This window comes from Carcharhinus amblyrhynchos, chromosome 22 (genome assembly GCF_965287045.1).
Source record: "Carcharhinus amblyrhynchos chromosome 22, sCarAmb.v2.hapA, whole genome shotgun sequence".
Taxonomy (NCBI): Eukaryota; Metazoa; Chordata; class Chondrichthyes; order Carcharhiniformes; family Carcharhinidae; genus Carcharhinus; species Carcharhinus amblyrhynchos.
In genome coordinates this window covers 16569828-16593814 of record NC_137345.1, presented here as the reverse complement: position 1 = coordinate 16593814, position 23987 = coordinate 16569828, and the positions used below count along the sequence as shown (strand labels likewise).

Sequence of the window (23987 nt, the reverse complement as noted above, 5' to 3'; positions counted from 1 at the left end):
ACTACTCTCTGGTGGTTTTACCCATACTAGCAGCCCTCTTGCTGAGCTGACCATTCTTAATGAGTAAACTAGAAAATAAATGAATGCAGGCGAGGTGGTTATGGATGCAGCTGGACCCAATCCCATCACTCAAAATCTACAATTTTCACTTTCCACTAGAATTATGTGCAATCAAAAACAAGGAAATTGGATTTTCCTGCCCCCCTCTTTTAGTTCAAGGCTGAGATTAGCTATCTCTCCACAGATCAGATATCTTAACGTAATTCTGCTATGGAAATCCTTAAACCAACAAGCTGGCCTCTTTGTCATAGAAAAAGGCTAGGCTGACTGCTAAAATAAAAACACTTCATGGATATATCGATCAATTTTTTTTCAGATTTATTGAAAGAAAAAAGTCATAAAACACAATAGTTGTGAAACCTTCCATTCTTTACAATATACTTTGTAATGAAAAAGTGGGCCTGATTCCATATTCAACTATTCGCGTTTTACTAATCACAATGTCTGCATGTGAACAGAATTCAATGTAGCACTTTATTAATCATTGCAAATATAAATATTAAAATGGCTATTTCCATTCCTGCCTATATATTTTATCGTCAGCGGTGTTCTCAATGCTGTGCTTCAGGGAAGAATATGAAAGTAAATCCTGTGCCATTCAACTCTCTTGTATAAATCAAATGATTAGGATAGAAATAAAATATTGCATTCCTGGGCAATTGTGCTATTGCGGTCATGTCCTTTTGTCTGGAGATTTTGTTTAATGTTGAAAAGGATCTTGCTGGTTTAGGTGACAGCTCCTGGAAGCAAGTCTGCATAATAAACATATTAACAACAAAAAAAGCGATGCGACACAAATGGTGCCCACTGACATCAAATTTATGAGTGCAACACATCATACTTGTTCAAGTGCAAATCTTCAGCAACGGAGACAAGATTCACTCACAAAAGTGTTTACTTGTCAAGCGCGAAAGTAGAATCAGGGCCAATTTTTTTTGAAACAACACTGTTTTGGTTTACCTCCTCACATATAAAAATATTACAAAAGAAATGCTATCCAATGCCATCAGGTAAATCAAATCCCCATTTGACTGAATCAGATTGCAGAAATTCAATGGACAGGTTTCGTGACAATTTAACGTTTTATTAACTAGTACTATCCTGGTTTTGGGTTAGACAAACCCAAATTATGCAACAATTAGAATAAAGGAAATGTTCCTTTTTTAAATTGATCACAAGGGTTGTAATATTTGTTGCAAAACTCTTTTGGATAGGTTTAATCAATCCTACAACATATGATCAAGACTCCAGTGATACACCCTGAAATTTAAAAAAAAAATCAATTTTTCTCTGTAGTTAAAGATTTGCTAAAGAAATTTTGGGGTTATAAGAAATCATTTCTGCTCATTTCAGTAATGGATCTTAAAACAGAATGTCAAATACTTCTGTTAATTGATAAACCAGGTATATCATCATTACTAATTCATATGGGATAGATGCAATATTCTGCAGGATCATACAGCAGATTTGTTCTGGATGGCAAGTTTATAAAATAAAATAAATTAAAAAGCACAATATTCACATCTGTATTTCCTCCGACACACAAGGATAATGGTTCATTCTTGTCATTTTTAATTGCAGTAATTGTATTAACGTGAAACTGTCAAATAAAACAGAACTGCCTGCAGTAAGATAGGATATTTTGCAAAAATATTGAACATCAGTGCCCTTCATCTTGAGGCTCTACTGCAGAAGTATTCCAATATCATAATTACTACCATTTGTCTTCAGTATGCAGGCAAACTTTCAGCATCCATAACCAGTAGTCCATTAATAACCTCTCTACAATATTTAACTATTCCTTGAACACTGATTCAAAAAGAAAGAACGTGAATTCATGTGTACATTTTACATCCCAAAATATCACAAAGCGCTTTATGTCAAATGAATTTTTTTTGAAGTATGGTGACTACTATTTTGTAAGCATTTGTGATAGCTATTTAGTGCACAACAAGATCCTGAAGCTGAGAGTAGTAAGAAGTATAACCAGTTAATCTATTTTTTGTAGTTTGTCAGCTGGGAGACAAACATTGGCCAGGATAATGGGAGAACTCCCTGCTTATCTTTGAATAGTAAGCAACAGATGACCAATTTTTAAAAATGTATTACTCTATTCTTGGTTACAAAGCCAATGCTCAGAGTGGACTGGGCAAACCCAAATCCAACTCTTTGCTTGCGCCAAAAAAACAAATTCAAACAGAATCCAATTCATGGTCCCCACAGGGAGTCAAGCTGACATGATAAGGCATTGAACCCCATCTTGGGTTTGATCCAACACTTGGTCTTAGCCAAAAGGCTGAGAAGCTGAATGTTAAGTCATTTTTTTTCCAACTACTGGCCAACAGGACTGGATCTTGTACAAAAGAAATGCATTTTTAGCTTGTGGTATCCTTTGATAGCCTTTCAAGTCTAACCTGTATGAATATGTTATTAAAGAGGTCACTTAAAGGTTTGAACATTCTGGCTGAAAGTGGATATGTAAAAGACTCAGCTAAATTTTGTCAAAATTTTGAGTCCAGAAATCTATTAAAAGAGAGATTTTACAAAGAGGAAATAAATTAGGTATTTAAACTGCAAAATGAATTGAAGAAACTGTACAGGAAGAGGTGAAACAGAAGTCTTCAGAAACTTCCATTTGCAACATGAGCCTGCTAAAAAGATTTTCGGGTGGTTTCAGAAAGCACAATCTTAGTGCAAAATCTTGAATAAGATAGTATCCCATTTTGGTGGCCTGTGTAATAAACTACTATACAATGGCACCAGATTAAAGCAGACTCTTCTGTATTTGCCTTTCTCAGAATGCTTTGGGATTGTTTGACAAAAAAGCTGGAAGAAAACTTCATTATCATCAGGATAAGAATCTTTTTTTCTAACTAAAACATAGAAGGTTCACTAGGCTGATACCGGAGATGAGGGGGTTAGCCTATAAAGAGAGACTAAATAGACTGGGTCTGTACTTGTTAGAGTTTAGAAGGCCGAGGGGGATCTTATAGAGACATATAAGATAATGAAGGGGATAGATAGGGTAGAGGTAGAGAGATTCTTCCCACTTAGAAAGGATAGCAGGACTAGAGGACACAGCCTCAAGATAAGGGGGGTGCAGTTTAGATCGGAGTTGAGGAACTTCTTCACTCAAAGGGTGGTGAATCTCTGGAATTCTCTGCCTGTTGAAGTGGTGGAGGCTACCTCGCTAAATATATTTAAGTCACGGGTTGATAGGTTTCTGATAGACAGGGGAATTAAGGGTTATGGGGAGAAAGCAGGAAAGTGGAACTGATCCATTTCAGATCAGCCATGATCTTATTGAATGGCGGGGCAGGCTCGAAGGGCTAGATGGTCTACTCCTGCTCCTGTTTCTTATGTTCTTCTTTAAATTGCAAACACATTCAAAATTCAGCGCAAGCTTACGCACTTTCAAATGGAATAGAAATGACTCAGTTTCAGGAACAGTACTGCCTAAATGTTCTACTCTAAACTGTTAGGATTTCCTCTCTCGCCTTCAAAAAGTGAAACAATGGGGAGAACTTAAAGCAAACAAAGTGATGCAAGAGGTTTTTGCTAAATTGGCTCAACAAACTGATTGGGTAATTCGGTTTGGCTTTAGGATGTGCTTCAATGAAATGATCTGAAGTCAGCATTCATGGCACTGTATCTGTCCTTGATCTTTCACTGTGTCAAAGCAACATGATTAAGGTAAACAGAAGTATTTTCTATTCTGCTAAATGTTTATATGGGGCATGAAATTCTTGGGTAGGATTGAAAGATAGGTGATAGCATATTGGCAGCTCATTTTACATTCCACCCAATTTTCTGTTCACTCCAAAAAAATTGGATGGATTACAAAATGTGCTATTATCACCTGTTTTGTGCTGCTACCCAAGGTGAATTTAATAATTGAAAGCGTAAATGAAGTGTCATAATGCATAACACTGAAGTAACTCAATTTTATGAATATTTTTAGTAAACTTTCATATTACACCATACCAAGCCATATGCAAAAGAAAATATTAAGTCACTTAGGAGTGAAGAAATTTAGTAAGAAGCACCTAGGCAAACATCTCCAAAGATATTGGCTGGTATTTTACTACCTTATTCCAGCAAGGCTCATAAAATCCCACCTGAGGCCAACGGCGAATTCCGTTCTGTGAGCTGCAGTAAAATTCCAGCCATTAAGTTTAACATTTTTTATTGTGCAGTCAAAGACATGCATGGAACAGATGTGAGGAACTAAATGCCATGATTATCTTTTAATCTCATCAATGCATTCTGAATCAAGTTATCCCATTATAGAATAGGAGCAATGGCAGAGTGGTATTATTATTGAACTAATAATCCAGAGATCAGAGCAATGCTCAGAAGACCTGGTTTGCAACCCTGCCACTGCAGATGTTGAAATTTGAATTTGGAAATCTGGAATTAAAAGTTAAACAATGACCTTGAAAACTTCGTCAATTTTGTAAAAGCCCATCTGGTTCACTAATGTCATTTAGGGAAGGAAATATGCTGTCCTTAACCAGTTTGGCCTAAATGGGACTCCATACCCACACCAATGTGGTTTTAAAATGTCCTCTGAAGTGCCTAACAAGCTATTCAGTTCAAGGGCAACTCCTAATTATCCCTTAAATGAATAAAAGGGGACATTTGTACTCACTGAAAATTTTCAAATATAATATGCTTATCCTGGTGTTTAAATCGCATGGATTTATCTTATTCTATCATTAAAATAAATCTTCAGTCATAAAGACACTCAAATTTCCTGTTCTTATGCATCCCCTCACCATTGGGGTTTTTGTCTATTACAGGCCATCTGCACTGGAAATTCTCTCACTAAACCCATCTATCTCTGCTTCTTAAAACCTAGCTGTAGACCGCCCCTCCCAATCTTTCGCTTTCTGGCTCAGAATCTATTTTGCGTTATGCTTCTGTTAAGTGCCTTGGGAGGGTTTGCTATGTTAAAGGTACAAATAAATGCAATTTGTTGTTGTTGACCAACTAAATCCTCAGATTTGAAAGATATACCTTCACTCTGCCCCACAAAATACTTTAGTCTACTTCACTTACTTCTTCCAAGTGAGAATTGCATTTTCTACACCAGTTATCCTTTTGGCTTTTGAGACAGATTGCAGAGTTAGTACCTCATCAGTAGTAAATGTCTGAATTCACCACACAAAATCTGTCAAGACGGGAGGAGGCTAGCTCAAGAGTCTGGGCTGACTTCAAATCCAGATTCTAAAACTGATACAAGATGATGGGCGGAATCCTGTGGAGGCTCTCTATTCAGGTACTTGACAGGCCAGATGTGAACCTTCCTCTGGCGACACTGGCCCTCAGAGGTGTTGTTCAATCAGAGACCAGAACTCAATTGAATAGCAGTTCCATTATGGCAGTGGTGGCTCCTGCCAGTATGATCCCCTTCAAAGGGCTCAGATCATTGCTGGATCCTAGGCCAGAGGTGATTGATAAGGGGGGTGGGGGTGGCCATCCCACTATGGACTTAGGGTAGATATAGGGTTTCTCCTCCTCCCTCCTGACCCCCAACATGTGATGGGGAGAGGGCATAAAATTCCAATTCATCTACCAACTCACTGCATCATCCTGAATCTAAGTAGTGGCTAAGTTAAAATGAACTGCAATGAAAAAGGAGATAGTACAGAAATAAGTAAAGGAAACAGAAAGGCACACTGCCCCATGAAAGATATGATCAGGCCATAAGAGTAAAATAAGCAAAGCCATTTCCAGACAATTTGAAACAGCAACGGTAACAGGATAGATGATTGAACTTCCTCAAAAGGACATTTTCTACCATTTACAGTAGAATTTTGAACCGTGTGTTTGTGAAGGATTTCATTACATTATAAATGCTAAATAATGTAAATCTTCTTCCAATGTTATTTTTAAAGAGATATCACATAGGTGCTTCATTAATATAGTTCATCATTTCAGATTATTGTTTAATATAGCTCTCTTTAAAACTACCCAATTAGGAAAGCTGCATATGTTCTTAGACTAATAATAACATGATGGCATTCTATGCAATTACATTCAGCACCCAGACATGCAACAGTTGGAGAATTTCTGACAAAGAGGATAAGAATTAAAGATTTTTTTGTCTTACATGCACAAAGCAACCACCTGCTTTAAACAGACACTTCTCCTCAAGCCCCAAATTGTGATTTGGTGCATTGCAGAATAACCAGCGTAATTTAAAACATTACGAAAAGCAGCTGTTTTTGGTCAAACCAGAGTGGTAGCTCCATAGGGGCAGCAATATTTCTAAATCCTGGCACCAGCTCTGCACTTCTAGTTTTAAAAGCAACATTTGTCGTTGCCTCGTTGTTGCACTTGTCCCTTGAGATAATCCTGCCCACATATCCTGAGCAACATTTAAAGATAGTCTTATGCTTATTTTTTGGTGTGTCTGCATTCCAGTTATCCAGGTTTCCCAACAGCCTTCAAGGTCTGCTCCAGCTTTTGACGAAAAGTGACATATTTCTGCTGCACTTGTTGGATCCGTTCCTTTTCCTCTTTCTCCAATATAATGAGGAAATTTTGCAATTCCGGCACACTAAATGCATCCCACTGTAGGAATGAAAAAAGTCCTAGAAATTTAGTATTTTGCTCTAAAATATTAATTTGTAAATAAAATACAATCTGAATATTTACAACCATTGGTGATGATTTAAACATGGGCAGCAATGAAAAAGGGCGATATTGAATTTGTCACTTAAACATTCCACCAAATTTCTTTCCATTAATACCAATGATAAGGCCATGAGATGGAGATGCTGGCATTGGACTGGGGTGAGCCTAGTAAGGAGTCTCACAACACCAAGTTAAATTAGAACAGGTTTATTTGGCAGCAAGAGTTTTTGGAGTGCTGCTCCTTTATCAGGTGAGTACACATGGAAAGGAAAATTGGACACAGTGTTTAATGGTTGGCTAATCTGATATTGTTTATTTTACGCCACTGTCAAAGTTGAAAATGGTCTGATATTGTAATTAACGTACAGGGATCCATTATCATGCAGATATTGGAGGTGCATAAATGTTAGCAATTTAAACAGCTGATAATAAAGAATTACTTCTAACAAAAGGAATTTTTTTATGTTTCTTCTTTTTACTGCTGAAGGAGCTAACTTTTCATGGGGTATTGTTGCCAAGGTACAGCTGTCCTTCTGGTATTCCACCCAATTCCTTTATTGCCTAGATTGTTAGTGTCAACCACAACTGTGCTGACTCCTGATTTCACGAGGGAGTTCAGATACGTATTCTACATTAAATGCAGTAACCAGTATGTTAAAACTATGTCAAATTCTACATGTCCTCTTTTTATTAATTAAATTTAAACTGGATGTTAAAAATGTTGTACTCTTCAAGTAACGTTTTTTGCTACCCCAATTTTTCTTCACATTAATTCATGGGATGTGGGTGTTGCTGGCTAAGCCAACATTTATTGACTATCTCTGATTCAAGGTGATGGTGGTGAGCTGCCTTCTTGAACCTCACACTCCATGTGGTATAGATACAATCCAGTGATGCTAGGGAGTAAGTTCCAGGATTTTTGACCCAACAAGTGAAGAAACAGCAATATATTTCTAATTAAGGATGGAGAGTAGCTCAAAGGGGAACTCCCCATGTGTCTTCTGCCCTTGCCCTTCTAAATGGTAGCACTCATGGGTTTGGAAGATGCTGTTTAAGGGCTTAGGTGAGTTTGTGCAGTGCATCCTGTAGATGATGCACACTGCTGCTATTGTGCACTGATTGTGGAGGGAGTAAATGTTTGTGGCTGGGGTGCCAATCAAGCAAGCTGCTTGGTCCTGGACAGTGTCAAGCTTCTTCAGAGTTGTTGAAGCTGGGACCAGGTCAAACCATATTGAAAGCCAAGTGTGAGCATTAACACCTGGACACAAAGAGAGAAACAACTGACCTTGCTACATGGAGACAAAGTCACAGTCAGGCCAAGATTCTAAAAAGAAAACCCATAACAGGTGCAGATCTGCCACGCAGAGAAGAAAAAACTGCCATTGGATTTCTGGGGTTCTGTCCTCACCACTGAGGACAGAATCGCTGTTTGAATAGACAAAGCTTGTTATAGAAAGTTGAAGACCAAAGAGTCACCAGTTGGAAGTGGGTGTCTTGCTGCTGGAAATCCATTCAAGTATGCTGGGATAATTGAATGAAGGGCACTTTGGGCCAGATTTTACCATTGCATAGCACCCAAAAAAGGCATGGAAGCTTGGTGAAGTCGGGCATGAGGCGATAAGCACACATGCCCACATCACCAAGGCCCGCTACTGGCCGTGATCCGAACCATGCCCTAAATAGTTGCAACAGTGATTTAAATGCATTTGCATGTATTTAAATTGAATTAATGGGTTGCCCGCTCAACTTTACCAGCATATCCCCCTTTACCATCACATTCCCACGTCCGGATTCAGCACAAAACAGATATACTCGGCAAAGGTCTGTTTCAGGTGCTCCAGCTTCTGAAGAGAAGTTCAGAGCTTCCAACAGCTCTCTGACTCAGATCAGTTGGGGGCAGGGAAGGCAGGCCGGGTCATTCTCTGGTGAGTGGTGGTGAGGGGGGAGGGGGTGGTGGGTGGAGAGAGGAGGGAGGCCCAATTGTTATCTAGGTGGTGGTGGGGGGGGAGGAGGAGGAGGAGGGAAGGCAGGTCAGATGTATCTCTGGAAGCCAGGGGTGGGGGGAGGCCAGATTGTTCTCTGGTGAGGGGGGAGGGACAGATGTATCTCTGGTGGGGAGGAGGGCAATCAATCAATCTCTGGTGGGTGGGGATGGGGGGGTGGGTAAGGGGGGAGAAGGTGGATCAGATGCATCTCTGGAACGGGGAGGAGAAGGGCGGCCCAATCATTCTCTGGTGGGCAGGGAGGAGGTCCAATCATTCTCTGGTGAGGGGGAAATCAAGGGGTGGTCGCTGCCACTATGTAGGCAATCAATGGAGGGGGGCGGGGGGGGGAGGGAGAAGGAGGGAGTGCAGAGCGGGGGTCTGCTGCTATTCTGTAGGGGATTGGTGGGGGAAAACAGAACAGAGGATCATGATCGATTGGGGGGGGGGGGGGGGAATAGATAAGGCAGACAGTTATTTTGTGGAGGTGGGGTGATGTCTGTGAGGGTCATTGCTCCAAGGCTGCTTTATCTGGTTTTTGTGGCCTGGGAGCAGTGTGACAGTGGAGCATTTTTCAAATTTTTTTCACCGCGCACGTGCAGTTCAAATCTCCAATTGGAGCTGCAGTTTCAGGCGAAATAAGCCCCGCCCACAGCACCATTCAAACTCATGTTTTTTTTCAGGCTAAGTCCATATGGAGGTGCCTGAGAACAGTTTTCCAAATTGGATCGGAATTGTGCCCAGATTATGTTAAGTAGTTACTGGGGAATACCTCTTGTATAATTTAGTGTAAAGTTTAGTCTGTTGATTTCAGTGTTGCAGGAAAAGTCTTGTTATTTGATCCTCTTCATATCCCACTGGAAAATTCACCACTCTATAAAAAGTTATTTATTTGTTTATGTGGATTGTAACACATTATTCACTAAATAAAAGCAAAATATTGCTGGTGAAAATGCTGGATAAACTCAGCAGGTTTGATAGCATCTGTAGAGACAAACAGGGTTAACGTTTGACCTTTCTATAGATCAGAAGAATTATACAGTTGGAAAGGAGGTGAAGGAGCTTGATATAATAGGAGATCCAGATTTGTCCTGGACATAAGAAAAAGGGAAAATGTTAATGGTGCCATTAAAGGGCTGAGGAATGCCAATAGTGGCAAAATGTTAATGGGAGTAACTGAACAGCCTGTGACATGTGGCCATATGGGGAGGGGTGAGGTGGTAAAGTTGTTGAATCCAGAAGGCTGTAACGTGCCTCCTTCATCCTAAACCACTCCTTCCACCTCATCCCCACCAATGCACACACCTTTTTTTGTAGTTTGTTAGTCTTTTTTTTAAGCTCCCTGGCATACCCAACACCACCCCTAATCAGAGGATGAGGTATTGTCCTCCAGTTTGCATTGAGCATCATTGGAGCATTGCAGCAAGCCAATGAGGAACATGTGGGCACAAAAGCAAAGTGCTGAGCTGAAATGGAAAGCAATGAGAAGGTTGGGGCATGCTTGCAGGCTGAGTGAAGGTGCTCCGCAAAGCAGTCACCCAGCCTTCGTTTAGTCTCCTCAGTGTAACTGGGAGCCGCAAATGCAGTAAACCAAGTTGAAGGAAGTGCAAATGAAATGCTGTATCATCTGAAAGAGCTACTTGAGTCCTTGGACAGTGAGCAGGGGGGAGTTAAGGGGCAGTACTGTACTTTCTTCAATTATATGGCAAGGTGGCATAGGAAGGGTTCTGAACAATGGAGGAGTCGACCTGAATGTCAGAGACAGAGTGGTCCCTGTGGAATGCTGACAGGAGTAGTGAGGGGAAGATATATTTAGTGGTGGCATCATGTTGGGGTTGCCAGAAATGGCAGAGGACAATCCTTTGAATGTGGAGGCCGATGGGGTGGTGAGGACTAGAGGGATCCTTTGCTGGTTCTGGGAGGAAGGAGAAAGGGGGCGTGGGAAACGGAGAGTTGCAGGAGAAAGGTCGGACACAGTTGAGGAACATAAGAACATAACATAAGAACATAAGAAATAGGAGCAGGAGTAGGCCATCTAGCCCTTCGAGCCTGCCCCGCCATTCAATAAGATCATGGCTGATCTGTCGTGTCTCAGTTCCACATTCCCGCCCTCTCCCCATAACCCCCTCGCTTATCATTCCCCTCGCTTATCAAAAACCCATCAACCCGCGTCTTAAAAATATTTAGTGAGGCAGCCTCCAGCACTTCAACGGGCAGAGAATTCCAGAGATTCACCACCCTTTGAGTGAAGAAGTTCCTCCTCAACTCCTTTCTAAACTGTCCCCCCGTTTATCTTGAGGCTGTGCCCCCTAGTCCTACTGTCCTTTCTGAGTGGGAAGAGTCTCTCCACCTCTATCCTATCTATCCCATTCATCATCTTATATGTCTCAATGAGATCTCCCCTCATTCTTCTAAACTCTAACGAGTACAAGCCTAGTTTATTCAGCCTCTCCTCATAGCTCAACCCCTTCAACTCCGGTATCACATGGGATGGAATCTTCAGTTAAGGAAAAGGGTGGACATTTTGAAGCTCTGCTTTAAAAGGTGGCATCATTGGAATAGATGCAACGGAGGTAGAGAAACTGGGAGAATGGGATGGAGTCCTTACAGGAAGTGGGATGTGAGGAGTATTTGTAATGGAGACTGGTGGTCAGTCTATCATTATAAATAAAGACAGAGGTCATGGAAGGGAAGTGTCAGAGATAGACTATATGAAGGAGACAGAGGGGTGGAAACTGGAAACAAAATCAATCATTTTTGTTCCAGGTCAAGATGATGGGATGAAGCTGTACTGATATAGTTATTAATGCATCAGAGGAACAGTTGTGGGAGAGGACCAGAGTAAGACTGGAACAAAGAATGTTCCACATATCCCACAAAAAGACAGGTATAACTGGGACTCATGCAGGTATCCAAAGCCACACCTTTAATTTGCAGGAAGTTGTTCTCTGTCAATTTGGGTCTTGAGTAAGGAGCAGTTGTTGGGCACTAGTCATGTCGTTTTTCTAGGTAAATACAACTCTCTTTCAAACTGCATCTTGCAACAGTTTGCTTTGCTAATATAATGCTGCATAGGACGATCCTATATTCAGGTTTCTTCTGAATACATAGGAGCATTGTAAGCATATAATGCTAGAAAGACAATCCAATAAATTACTTTGCAGTTCAACCATTTATGATAATATGAAACAATGAACAGCTTCTGCGTTGCTTAAGAAAAACCATACAACATAATAACATATATATTTCTGCAAACTTATCAATTCAAAAAAAAAAATACCTCAACTTCACCAGTCTCATTCTCCTTCAATGCAAAATTTGAGACATTTGTGTCTGGGCCAGCCAAAAGACGGATTAAAAGAGGATTCTCATTTTCTTTAAGTTTCTGCAGGTGCACTAACAAAGGAAACAAAAAAATGGGTGTACTGATTATAATCATCAAGTCCTTTCTATTATACCAGTTCATTCACAGATATCAACATAATTACGAACCCTCAAAGCACTTGCTGCCTACCTATATAACAATTCAAAGATCAGATGTAAAAGACTGGGGTGGGGGGAGGGGGCAGAATGGCCTACTCCTAATTTGAATGTCTAAACATCAGAGTGTAGAGTTTCTATTTTGAGTGCAATGTGGAAACCACACCCAAATTGTTGCTTAGGCTAGGCTATACTGGGGTTCATATTTCTGCTAAAATAATTTGCATAATTGCAAATGCAAAATCTTCCAGTGGATTACTGCACAATAAAACGTCTCACAACATCAGGTTAAACTCCAACAGGTTTATTTAGAGTGGCAGAGCGGCACAGTGGTTAGCACTCCTGCCTCACAAGGGCCCAGGTTTGATTCCCCGCTTGGGTCTGTGTGGTTTTCACATTCTTCCTTTGTTTGCGTGGGTTTTCTCCCACAGTCCAAAGCTGTACTGGTTGCCCATGCTAAATTGCCCCTTAGTGTCAGGGGGACTAGCTAGGGTAAATGCATGGGGTTATGGGGATAGGGCCTGAGTGGGATTGTGGTCAGTGCAGACTCGATGGGCCGAATGGCTTCCTTCTGCACTGTAGGATTGTATGATTCTATTCTATGAGCTTTTGGAGCACTGCTCCTTCATAAGGGAGTGATTACTACTTCATTACTACTGCAATTAAGGCAGAGTAATAGTTTCTTTTCCCCCATAAAAATATAATTCATCAAGTATTTAAGAATGATAACCAGATGTAGTTTTAATTAATACAACTGAAAATGGGTTACCAGCAAAAATAAGCATCTTTAATGATGGTGAAGAGGCCTCCATCCATGAGGACTCGAAGATCACAATTTCATTAAGAAATAGGAGTAAATCATTCAGCCCATTAAGTATTCTCCATCATTCGCTAATTTTGCGGCTGATCTGATTGTGGCTTTTGTTTCCTGCCTGAACCCCATAACCTTCAACTCCCCTGATGATCAAAAATTAGTCTAACTCTGAGTTAAATATAGTCAATGACCCAGCCAATGACTGCTCTTTGGGGAAGAGAATTTCAAAGACTAATGACCCTGAGAGAACATTCTCTGAATTTCGGTTTTAAATGGGAGACTAATTATTTTGAAACTGTGCTCCCTGGTTCTAGATTCCCAATAAGGGGCAACATCCTTTCAGCTTCTACCATGTCAAGACTTCAGAATCTTACATGCTTCAGTAAAATACCTGCCGTTTTCCTAAACATCAATGAGTATAGGTCCATCAGGCTCAATCGTTCCTTCATCCTGGGAATCAATCCAATGAATCTTCACTGAACTGCTTCCAATGCAAGCATATCCTTCAAGTAAGGACATTAAATCCATACACAGTACTCCCAGTGGCGTCTCATGCCTGGACAGCTGTAGCAAGACTTCCCTTTTTAACTCCTTCCACCTTGCAATAAAAGGCTAACATTCCATTTGCTTTCCCAACTACTTGCTGCACCTGCATGCTAACCTTTTGTGATTTAAACCCGATTTTAAATATCATTTGTAAACTGGGCCATTTAATTGTTTGATTTCAATTGGCTAAGTAAGAAGTAGTTTTAGTAAATATTTTTCATTTCTTTTATAACAAAAAAATTGAAAACTACTGTTTGCACAAGAAAACTATCGCAATTTGAAGAGCTTTACCAAACCAGCGCAATTTCACAATTTTGACCTGGGATGGAGACTCCAACTGTCCCTTTTTAGCCTCGTAGCTAATTTGTACACTATATTCCATTCATGAGAGGCAATAGTGTAGCTGGATGAGTAATCCAGAGACCCAGGGGACCCGAATTCAAATCCCACCATGACAGATGGTGAAATTTGAATTCAATAAAAATAATCTGAAATTAAACGTTTAAGAATGACCATGAACCATTGTCAATTGAAGTAAAAACCCATCTACCCTTTAGGGCATATGCATGGACTGACTATATGATTTATTTTTATTCATTTATGGAACATGGGTGCTGCTGGCTGACCAACATTTTTTGCTGATCCCTAGTTGCCCTTGGAGGACAGTTGAGAGTCAACCACAATGCTGTGGTTCTGGAGTCACATAGGCCAAACCAGGTAAGGACAGCAGATTTCCTTCCCTAAACGACACTCGTGAACCAGATGGCTTTTTTCCCAAAAATCAACAATAGTTTCATGGTCATCAGTAGACTCATAATTTCAGATTTCTTTTTTAAAATCAAATTCAAATCCCACCATTTGCTATGGCAGGATTTGAAGTCAGGTCCCCAGAACATTAGCTGAGTTTCTGGATTAATAGTCTAGTAATAATACCACTAGGCCATGTGAAACCAGATCTACAACAATGGGGCTAGGGATGGGCAATAAATGCTGGCCTTTCCAGCAATGCCCACGAACGCCATGGAGGTGGTTCCTGGCTTGAAGCTCACCAAGTTTTTTTTTAGACATCAGGGTTTTTGCCCCAATATGGGGGGATAGGAATGGAGCAGTGTGGGTAGGTTAAGATAATTTAAAGGGCAATTAAAGCAAATGATCAGCAGTGAACTGGATTTTTTTTAAGTTTACCTCCAGACCCCCTGTTGCTTCAGGAGCGTGACAGCTGCCTGGAGGTAGTAACCAGATAGCAGATTGGGGCGGAGGGCAGAAGTCCAGGCTGACTTTGAGGGCATTCCCACTTCTTACTTGACCATAGCTGCAGCCACAGGTTGTCCTGTGGAGTGGTTTCCCAATCTTGCAGCTGTCATCATTTATTTTTTCAAAAAAGTTGACAAGTGCTTAGAGAGTGCCTCAAGATGTTGGGCCCCTTTCTCCCTTACCTGTAATGGAATGCTATAGTGCTTTTTATGTTGGAGAGTCTCATGTTGGCCCTGAAACTTCAAGAGCCATTAATATTCTAAAACTGAAAGCTGACCAGAATTCTACTTTTCTTTTGTTCCTATTAACAAGTCAGAAATATTTTATTTTGTGAAAAGCATCTACTGGATATGTTAAAATCTTCAATTAAAAACTGGCTTTGTATCAGAAGCAATAATATGAAAATGGATTATAAAGGCAAGTTATAGGCTGGGCACGGGAGTGACAGTGATGTCCATTAGTTAGGGTTTTGGGGGCGGGGGGGGGTGGGGGGGGGGGTGGCCGCTGTTGGGAAGAGCAGAGTAGGAGACACCAGGCCAGCTGATCTGATCACACACGATCTTGCAGTGTTCAGCTCATTACATATGCATCAGCAAGGAATTCTCTGGTTCTCATATGTGCAAAGGGATAAGAAGTGTGGAATGGCACGGTGCCACAATGGTTAGTTATGCACTGACCATCTGACCCATGACTTTTGATCCATAATTCATAAGAACATAAGAACATAAGAACATAAGAAATAGGAGCAGGAGTAGGCCATCTGGCCCTTCGAGCCTGCCCCGCCATTCAATAAGATCATGGCTGATCTGTCGTGGCTCAGTTCCACTTTCCCGCCCTCTCCCCATAACCCTTAATCCCCTCTCTTATCAAAAACCCATCAACCCGCTTCTTAAAAATATTTAGCGAGGCAGCCTCCACCACTTCAACGGGCAGAGAATTCCAGAGATTCACCACCCTTTGAGTGAAGAAGTTCCTCCTCAACTCCGTTCTGAACTGCCCCCCCTTTATCTTGAGGCTGTGCCCCCTAGTCCTACTGTCTTTTTTGAGCGGGAAGAGTCTTTCCACCTCTATCCTATCCATCCCATTCATCATCTTATACGTCTCAATGAGATCTCCCCTCATTCTTCTAAACTCTAACGAGTACAAGCCTAGTTTATTCAGCCTCTCCTCATAGCTCAACCCCCTCAACTCCGGTATCAGCCGAGTAAACCTCCTCTGCACTCCCTCCAAGGCCAAAATATCCTTGCGCAGGTGCGGCGCCCAAAACTGCACACAGTACTCCAGCTGCGGCCTCACCAATGCACGGTGGTGGCACAGTGGTAAGCATGCTGCCGCACAGCACCAGGGACCTGGGTTCGATTCCTGGCTTGGGTCACTGTCTGTGCGGAATCTGGATGGGTTTCCTCCAGGTGCTCCGGTTTCCTCCCACAGTCCAAAGATGTGCGGGTTAGATGGATTGACAGTGCTAAACTGCCCCTTAGTATCAGGGGGACTAGCTAGGGTAAATACATGGGGTTATGGGGATAGAGCTGGGTGGGATTGTGGTCAGTGCAGACCCAATGGGCTATATCACCTCCTTCCGCACTATGGGGATTCTATGATTCTACATGCACTGACTAAGTAACATATGGCTTTAATAAGGGAGGCTGCCCACAAAGTCTTTTCTTCCATTCCAGGTATCAGCAAGAAAAAGGGGGAGCCCACAAAAGGAGACTGGCCACAGATCCAGCCCTAATCCCACTTGAGGAAGATGCACCGTCATGAAATTCGTCTGCATGCCCACTAATGCAGACAAACACAGGGCGGAGGCAGTGACTGCTTCCCTCAATTACCTTCAAGAGTCCATAAAGACATGGAGGGCAATTCTCCCACCTACTTTGCTACTCTAGCAGAGGCCATTTCACAACCTTCCCTCTGGGCACCACAGCCTCCGCATCTCTCCAGCTCCAAGTTTTTTTTTGAAAGAGTAATCAGGTCCATGCCAGAAAACAACACACAGCCGGCAATGGGATGTCGTGGGGCTGCCCAGCGATTGAGCTCAATGCTGCTGACCTATTCAATGTGATTTTCAGAGGGAATCCTGCTAGGGCACTTTGCAGTGCTCAGAATGGCAGAGATTCAATCTGAAAATCATGCACAAAAAACCCAAGGGAGTTACTCCTGCGTCCATACGAACTGGGGACTTAGAATTTTTGAGAGAATCCTGGCCACTGTTCTAGCAACATTGGAAGACCCACAGAAGCCGTTGTCAGATCAGTTAGCAGTTAGGATGAAAGTTTGAAGTTAGCTGCTGTCCACCATTTGTGCCCCTTGGAGGGAGGGATCCACCTCCCTCCGTCCCTGCTTCTGACAGCGTCACCTTCCAAATCACAGAATGAATAACAGCTCCAGACCTTGATGGATTCCTGCTGGTATACAACCCATTTGTCATGGAACAATACTGGTTTATTGGGCATTGAAACCTCAAGTCCAGAATTCAGCAGAGCTTGATTTCTCTTGGAGTGGACTAATGGGGTGCCCTTGCACTAGGCTATAAACAATACTAGGCATTAACTCCTCCTACCCAGGGACCGCTCCTCTCATAAGAGTTTTTACAAACTGCACAATAACCTTCAGTATTGAGAGAGAGGTTTTCTGGCATGTCACGTACTTTCTACGCTCCTCTGGTTGCCCACTAAACTTCCTCCCTCTCTCTCCACAATCACTGCCTTGTCATTCCTCCCCTTCCTATAACCAAACTTCCCCCATTATCGAAGACCCAAATACTATTTATTTTGCCATTCCTGTTATCCCTATTGTTCATGTGCCCATGACCCTCCTGAATCTGACCTCCCTCAGCCTGTCCCTACTCCACCCCATGAGATCATCCACTGCTCCATCATAAGTCTAGCACTTCCACCCGTGATGAAAATATATTTTTCAATACTTTCCTAATATCACAATAATGCACTGTGAAATAGGCTTGTGTTTGTGCAGGTGAGGGGTGTGACTAATTTAGTTAGACTGAAGTTAAACACATCAAAAGGGATAAGGTGTGAAAGCAAGTATTCTAAAATGGAGATAAGCAGGGCTATGATATTGGAATTCACCATAAAGAATGCAATAGCAGAGCATTTAGAAATACACATTATTGTCAAGCAGAGAAGGTTCACGAGGTTGATCCTGGGTATGAAAGGATTTCCTTATGAGAAGAGGTTGAGTAAGTTGGGCCTGTACTCACTGGCATTTAAAAGAATGACAGGTGACCTTATTGAGACATGTATGATTCTCTAGGGACTTGATAGGGTAAAGAGGTTGTTTATCCTTGTGGGAGAGTCTAGGACCAGAGTAGAGGGATCATCCATTTAAGACAGAGATGAAGAGAGATTTCTTCTATCAGAGGATAGTGAATCTGTGGAATTCTTTACCAAAAAGAGGTTTGTAGATGGTGGGTCATTAAGTGTATTCAAAGGCTGAGATAAATAGATGTTTAATCAGTAAGGTAACCCAGGAGGGTTTCCTGCCTTCACCCTCCTGAGATTAAGGCATGAAAGTGGAGTTGAGGGTTGTCATATCAGATCAGTCATGATCTCATTGAATGATGGGCCAAATAGCCTAATTCTGCTTCTACATCTTATTGTTATAGTAACAGTAAACAGCATGAATAGATATTTGCATAAGGAAGACAAAGGCAGTGACTTAAAGTTTAACTATTGTACTTCAAAAGAAAAATGTACAACTGGTAAAGATCATAAAGCAAAGTATTAAGTTTATTTTTACCCAGAAGTAGGAGCCATAAAAAGTATGAATGATCTTCAAGTTCTGGGAAAGGGAACTTCCAAAAGGATGTAAAAACAATAGATTTAAAGATGAAAAGGGAAAAACATATAACCAGACAAAGAGAGATTGAAGGCTGTAAAACGCTGTATAGAGGTCATAAGATCCTAAAGAGCACGTGTACTGAAACAAACCTGTGAAGAAGCAGTCTGCAACTACCCTCAAAGGCCCTGTAGTTATCAGTCGATGTTTGTGGTAATTTTTGTGGAGAACATACGAGATTGTTGCCTGAAAGGGGGGGGGGGGGGTTTAGCTCCAGAGTTAAATTATGCAGTGACCTTTTAAAAAAATGTGTAAAATAATTGCATAAATGTAATGTTGTGTATTTAAAATTTCTTTTTAAATAGATGTTTAAATATAACATTTAAGGTACCATGTGGTACCTTGTCAAAGGTAGGTTGTTGCATAAGGTTAAATCTCATGGAACCCAGGGTGAGTATTTAAATGGATACAAAATTAGCTTCTGTTGGGTGGCTGTAGAGATTTGTTTTCCAAACTGGAGGCCTGTGACCAGCAGCGTGCCTCAGGGGTCAGTGCTGGGTCCATTGTTATTTGTCATTTATATTAATGATTTGGATGAGAATATAGGAGGAATGGTCAGTAAGTTTGCAGATGACACTAAGATTAGTGGCACAGTGGACAGTGAAGAAAATTATCTCCAAATACAAAGGGATCTTGATCAATTGGGCCAGTGGGCTGATGAATGGCAGATGGGGTTTAATTTGGACAAATGTGATGTGATGCATTTTGGTAGATTGAACCAGGACAGGACTTACTCAGTTAATGGTAGCGCATTGAGGAGAATTATAGAACAAAGAGATCTAGGGGTACATGTTCATAGCTCCTTGAAAGTGGAATCACAAGTGGACCGAGTGATGAAGAAGGCATTTGGCATGCTTGGTTTCATCGGTCAGAACATTGAATACAGGAGTTGGAATGTCCTGTTCAAATTGTACAAGACATTGGTAAAGCCACACTTGGATTACCATGTATAGTTCTGGTCACCTTATTATAGGAAGGATATTATTAAACTAGAAGGAGTGCAGAAAAGATTTACTAGGATGCTACCGGGACTTGATGAATTGAGTTATAAGAAGAAGCTGGATATACTGGGATTTTTCTCTCTGGAGCATAGAGACTCAGAGGCAATCTTATAGAGGTCTATAAAATAACGAGGGGCACAGATCAGCTAGATAGTTAATATCTTTTCCCAAAGATAGGGGAATCTAAAACTAGAGGGCACAGGTTTAAGGTGAGAGGGGAGAGATACAAAAGTGTCCAGAGGGACAATTTTTTCACAGAGGGTGGTGAGTTTCTGGAATAAGCTGCCAGAGGTAGTAGTAGAAGCAGGCACAATTTTGTCTTTTAAAAAGCATTTAGATAGTTACATGGGTATGATGGGTAAAGAGGGATATGAGCCAAATGCAGGCAATTGGGATTAGCTTAGAGATTTTAAAAAAGGGTGGCATGGACAAGTTGGGCTGAAATGCCTGTTTCCATGCTGAAAACCTTTATGAATCTATTTACAATCTCCAAAAGCGGTTTGAAATTTGTGCTTTTGATTTCAGTATAGATACTGTCTCACATAAAAAGCAAATTGCAAATCGTTGTGACAGCTTGTCCCAAGTTTCCCTCTGGAACTGAGCAGCCTGGCAATTACTACCTGCCATATCATACATAATATACCCTACCAGATCCAACTCCCTCCTCTGACTGTGACAGTTCACTGAGTCCCAGTAACCACCTTCAAAATCCTAATTTAAAACCAAATTTAAAACTCTCAGAACATAGCTTTAGACAAACCTCTCTACGATGCTCATTGCCCAGAGAGGCGTTCCAATAGACTGACACATGGGTGACATGCCTACCCTCCTAACATGCCCATAACAGTTTTGCTTCAAAGTCCAGAACATAATTTTAAAAGTTCATTCTGATTTTTGACTTCATGCAGAACCAGAAGATTCTGTCCATATGAAGACTTTTTTAAAGCAGTTTCTTTCTCTAGTATTAAGCAACTGCCACATTTTGAAATTGGTGAGAAACTTTTCAACCACATTCTTCCTTCCCCTTACCCAACAGTAAGGGGAAGGAACCTGAACAGTGCATAATTTATTTTACATGTTTTGAAACAAAACACATCAAATTGTTAAATTACCATTATCGCCTTCGTTTGTCTGGTAGAAGAGAGCAAATTTTTGAGGATTATCGATCACCATGAACTTTTTTAGCAGGCCTGTGATCACTTCATTAACAGTGGTTACACTACTGATGTGAAGCTGTTTAATTGCATCCAGAGGCAGGTAAAATGATGTACGTTTGTTGGTGATTTCTGCCGGATTCACTTCCTTCAACACATCATAGATTGACTGTGGCCGGATGCCTGCTGGGACAGTGACAGGGCGGCGTAGTTTGAGATGAACTTTGATGAACCCAGTGTACGTGCCATCCTGATTCTGAAAAATAGCATTAACATTGAGAATTTAAAAGAAAATGCTGTTTCATAAGCTGCTAAATTATATGTGCTTTCAGAGTGTAAAATAAATTTTTCATGATCTCCACAAACTCGGTTCCTATGATAGTGATATAAGCCAACACACCCTTTGTTTGCAGTTGATTGAGACAAAACTGAAACGTCTAAACTTTTGTGACACCATGAGAAAGATTTTCCTAGAACACTATGTAGAGAAACAGAAAATTTTATCCCCTCCAAGTTTTAAAAGTTAGAAGGAAAGAGACAAAGAGGCACCCACAACATTATAATAAATAATCATGTTCCTGCAGGCACCATTGTTAGAACTAGCTCCAAGGTTCACAGGCAATAAAACTGTATCTACTACTAATTATACTGGCATTTAACGTCATGGGTAAAAGCAGATTTTAGATTTTGTAGTTAATGCTAATCACGTATCTATTATTAACTTACATGGTCATGTTTACAATTGGATTGTTATATTTTCTGCATGCATTTGGGGTTTCTAATTAAAGATTAAATGAATTGGTAACTTTACAATTTGTTTTGTTCAATAAAGTATTATAAACGAGTTACTGTAGCAACTAACAAATATGACAATAACAAAGTTGTGCAAGCATGTCAAAGGCTATCATAGTGGATTATTCTCATTCGTTAAAGCAGTCAATCACAGATGTTTATATTATATAAAAAGGTGTATTCAACAGGAATTAATTTATAAAACAAAGGGCATAGATAAAGTAGGTAGTCAACATCTTTTCCCAAAGGTAGGAGAGCCTAAATCTAGAGGGCATGAGTTTAAGATGAGAGGGGAGAGATACTAAAGGGTTCAGTGAGGCAGTTTTTTTTCATGCAGAGTGGTAAGTGTCTGGAATGAAGTGTCAGAGGCTGTACCAGAGGCGGGTACAATTTTGCCTTTTAAAAATCATTTAGACAATTATATGGGTATAGAGGATATGGGCCAAACACAGGTAATTGGAACTAGCTTAATGGTAAAAACTTGGCAGCACGGACAAGTTGGGCCAAAGGACATTCCATGTTGTAAATCTCTATGACTCTAAATGTATGCTTTAAGATAAACATATATTGCTCCAGCTTCCACAGGATTCTAAAAATGCATGAGTGTCCAAGTTCATTCAGTCAGCAATGGGAGCTGGAATGATCGACTTTAAAATCTATTTTTCAGCATTAGCATGATGGACCTCTCCTTTAGCAACGTTTAAAGAATTGAGGCTTGTGATCAAAGATATTTGAGTATTCAGAATTCATGCAAATGTTAACTATAAAATGTTACATCTTTAAAAATCAAGTGTTGAAAGCAATAACATAACTCGAATTCTTCAACTCTGTCTCAACTGTGAAGGGAATTTAACTTATAATGCAGTTTTGTATAGTGCAGCACTAACGGGAGAATTCTTTAAAATGCAAACACAAGATAAAAAGAAAAAGTGATGGAGCGTTTGAAAAATTACCAAGGTGAAAGTGCCCTTTGAAGTGAACTACATAAATTGTGCTGCAAGTTACTACTCTTTGCATTTTTTTACTGGTGTGGCTATCTCAATGGAACAGCATTACACAATTTATGCTGCTCTTTTTTTGTATATTACCAGCATACTTATGCTATGTGGACAGAAACAATGTGGTATGTTGAAGGTCTAACATATTGCACCATAGTGGTGAGATGCAATTCACTGTTATCTAAAATGCAAAATAAAACTGAAATACACCTGCGTGGCTAAACCTTCCACAGATGGGGTAGGAGTGTAGCTCGCAATAAAATGCTACTGCACAGGTGTACATTTGTATGTCATGAATGCCAAGTATATGCCTACAGATACTTATAAGCTTTGAATAAAATTGGGAGAGATGGAATAGTAGACATCAGTGGACATCTAATCCAGGTGTCCCATGGGTCCAAATCTCATCACAGAAGCTGGTGGAATTTAAATTGATTTATTTTTAAAAATGTCTAGAATTGAAAGGTAGTCACAGTAATGATGCCACAAAACTTACCACCGATTGCTATAAAAACCTGTCCGGTTCACTAATGTCCTTCCAGGAAGGAAATCTGCCTAATCTGGCCTATATGTGATTCCTGATCCATGACAATGTGATTGATTGTTGATGAACGAAAGGTTTCAGAAAGTGGTTCATCACCACCTTCTCAAGAGCAGTTAGGGATGTGCAAAAAATGATGGCCTTCCCAGCAATGCCCGCATCCCAAGGAAGAAGAAAAAAGGATCTGGTTGGGATGCATGATTTAGTCATGTTGCAAACAGTTATATCTACTCATACAGATTTACCAGTTTGAACGGCAGCTCAAAGTCTGGTGTTAAATAGAAAGGATAGTGTTCATTTGACATCAAAATATGGGACACTCTGGTATGTATTTATCCTAGTTGCCAGTGCTACAATATCATAGAAACCCCAGAGTGCAGAAAGAAGCCATCTGGCCCATCGAGTTTGCACCAACCACAATCCCATCGAGGCCCTACCCCCATATCCCAACACATTTACCCATTATTCCCTCTAACGTACGGATCTCAGGACACTAAGGGGCAATTTTAGCATGGCCTATCAACCTAACCCGCACATCTTTGGACTGTGGGAGGAAACCAGAGCACCAGGAGGAAACCCATGCAGACACAAGGAGAATGTGCAAACTCCACAGAGACAGTGACCCAAGCCAGGAATTGAACCCAGGTCCCTGGAGCTGTGAAGCAGCAGTGCTAACTACTGTGCTACCATGCCGCCCAACTTACTTCTATGTTGACTCACCTTAAGTGAGCATCACTGAGAGGAAAACAGTTGTTGAATTAGGATTGCAGTTTTGCTTCATATCAGAATTTTCATGGGAAATTAAACAGTGTTGCTTGAAAAACAGTGCGGTTTGAGAAACATTGTATTCAATGATTATTTGTGT

General features: G+C 40.8%; 1 protein-coding gene and 1 pseudogene across 2 annotated transcripts in view; both read right to left on the bottom strand.

Annotated features, from left to right (window-relative positions):
* Positions 1-372: 372 nt before the first annotated feature.
* Positions 373-23987, bottom strand: part of rassf5 (Ras association domain family member 5) — a 130281-nt gene continuing 106666 nt past the window's right edge. For both annotated transcript variants that reach the window (XM_080209972.1, XM_080209973.1), the window contains 3 exons: positions 20750-21047; positions 11965-12080; positions 373-6639 (listed from right to left, as the gene is read on the bottom strand). In XM_080209972.1, coding sequence (XP_080066098.1) covers positions 6490-6639; positions 11965-12080; positions 20750-21047 — 564 coding nt within the window. In that variant the 3' untranslated portion in view covers positions 373-6489. The remainder of the gene's footprint in view (positions 6640-11964; positions 12081-20749; positions 21048-23987) is intronic.
* Positions 2161-2368, bottom strand: LOC145357184 (U2 spliceosomal RNA; annotated as a pseudogene).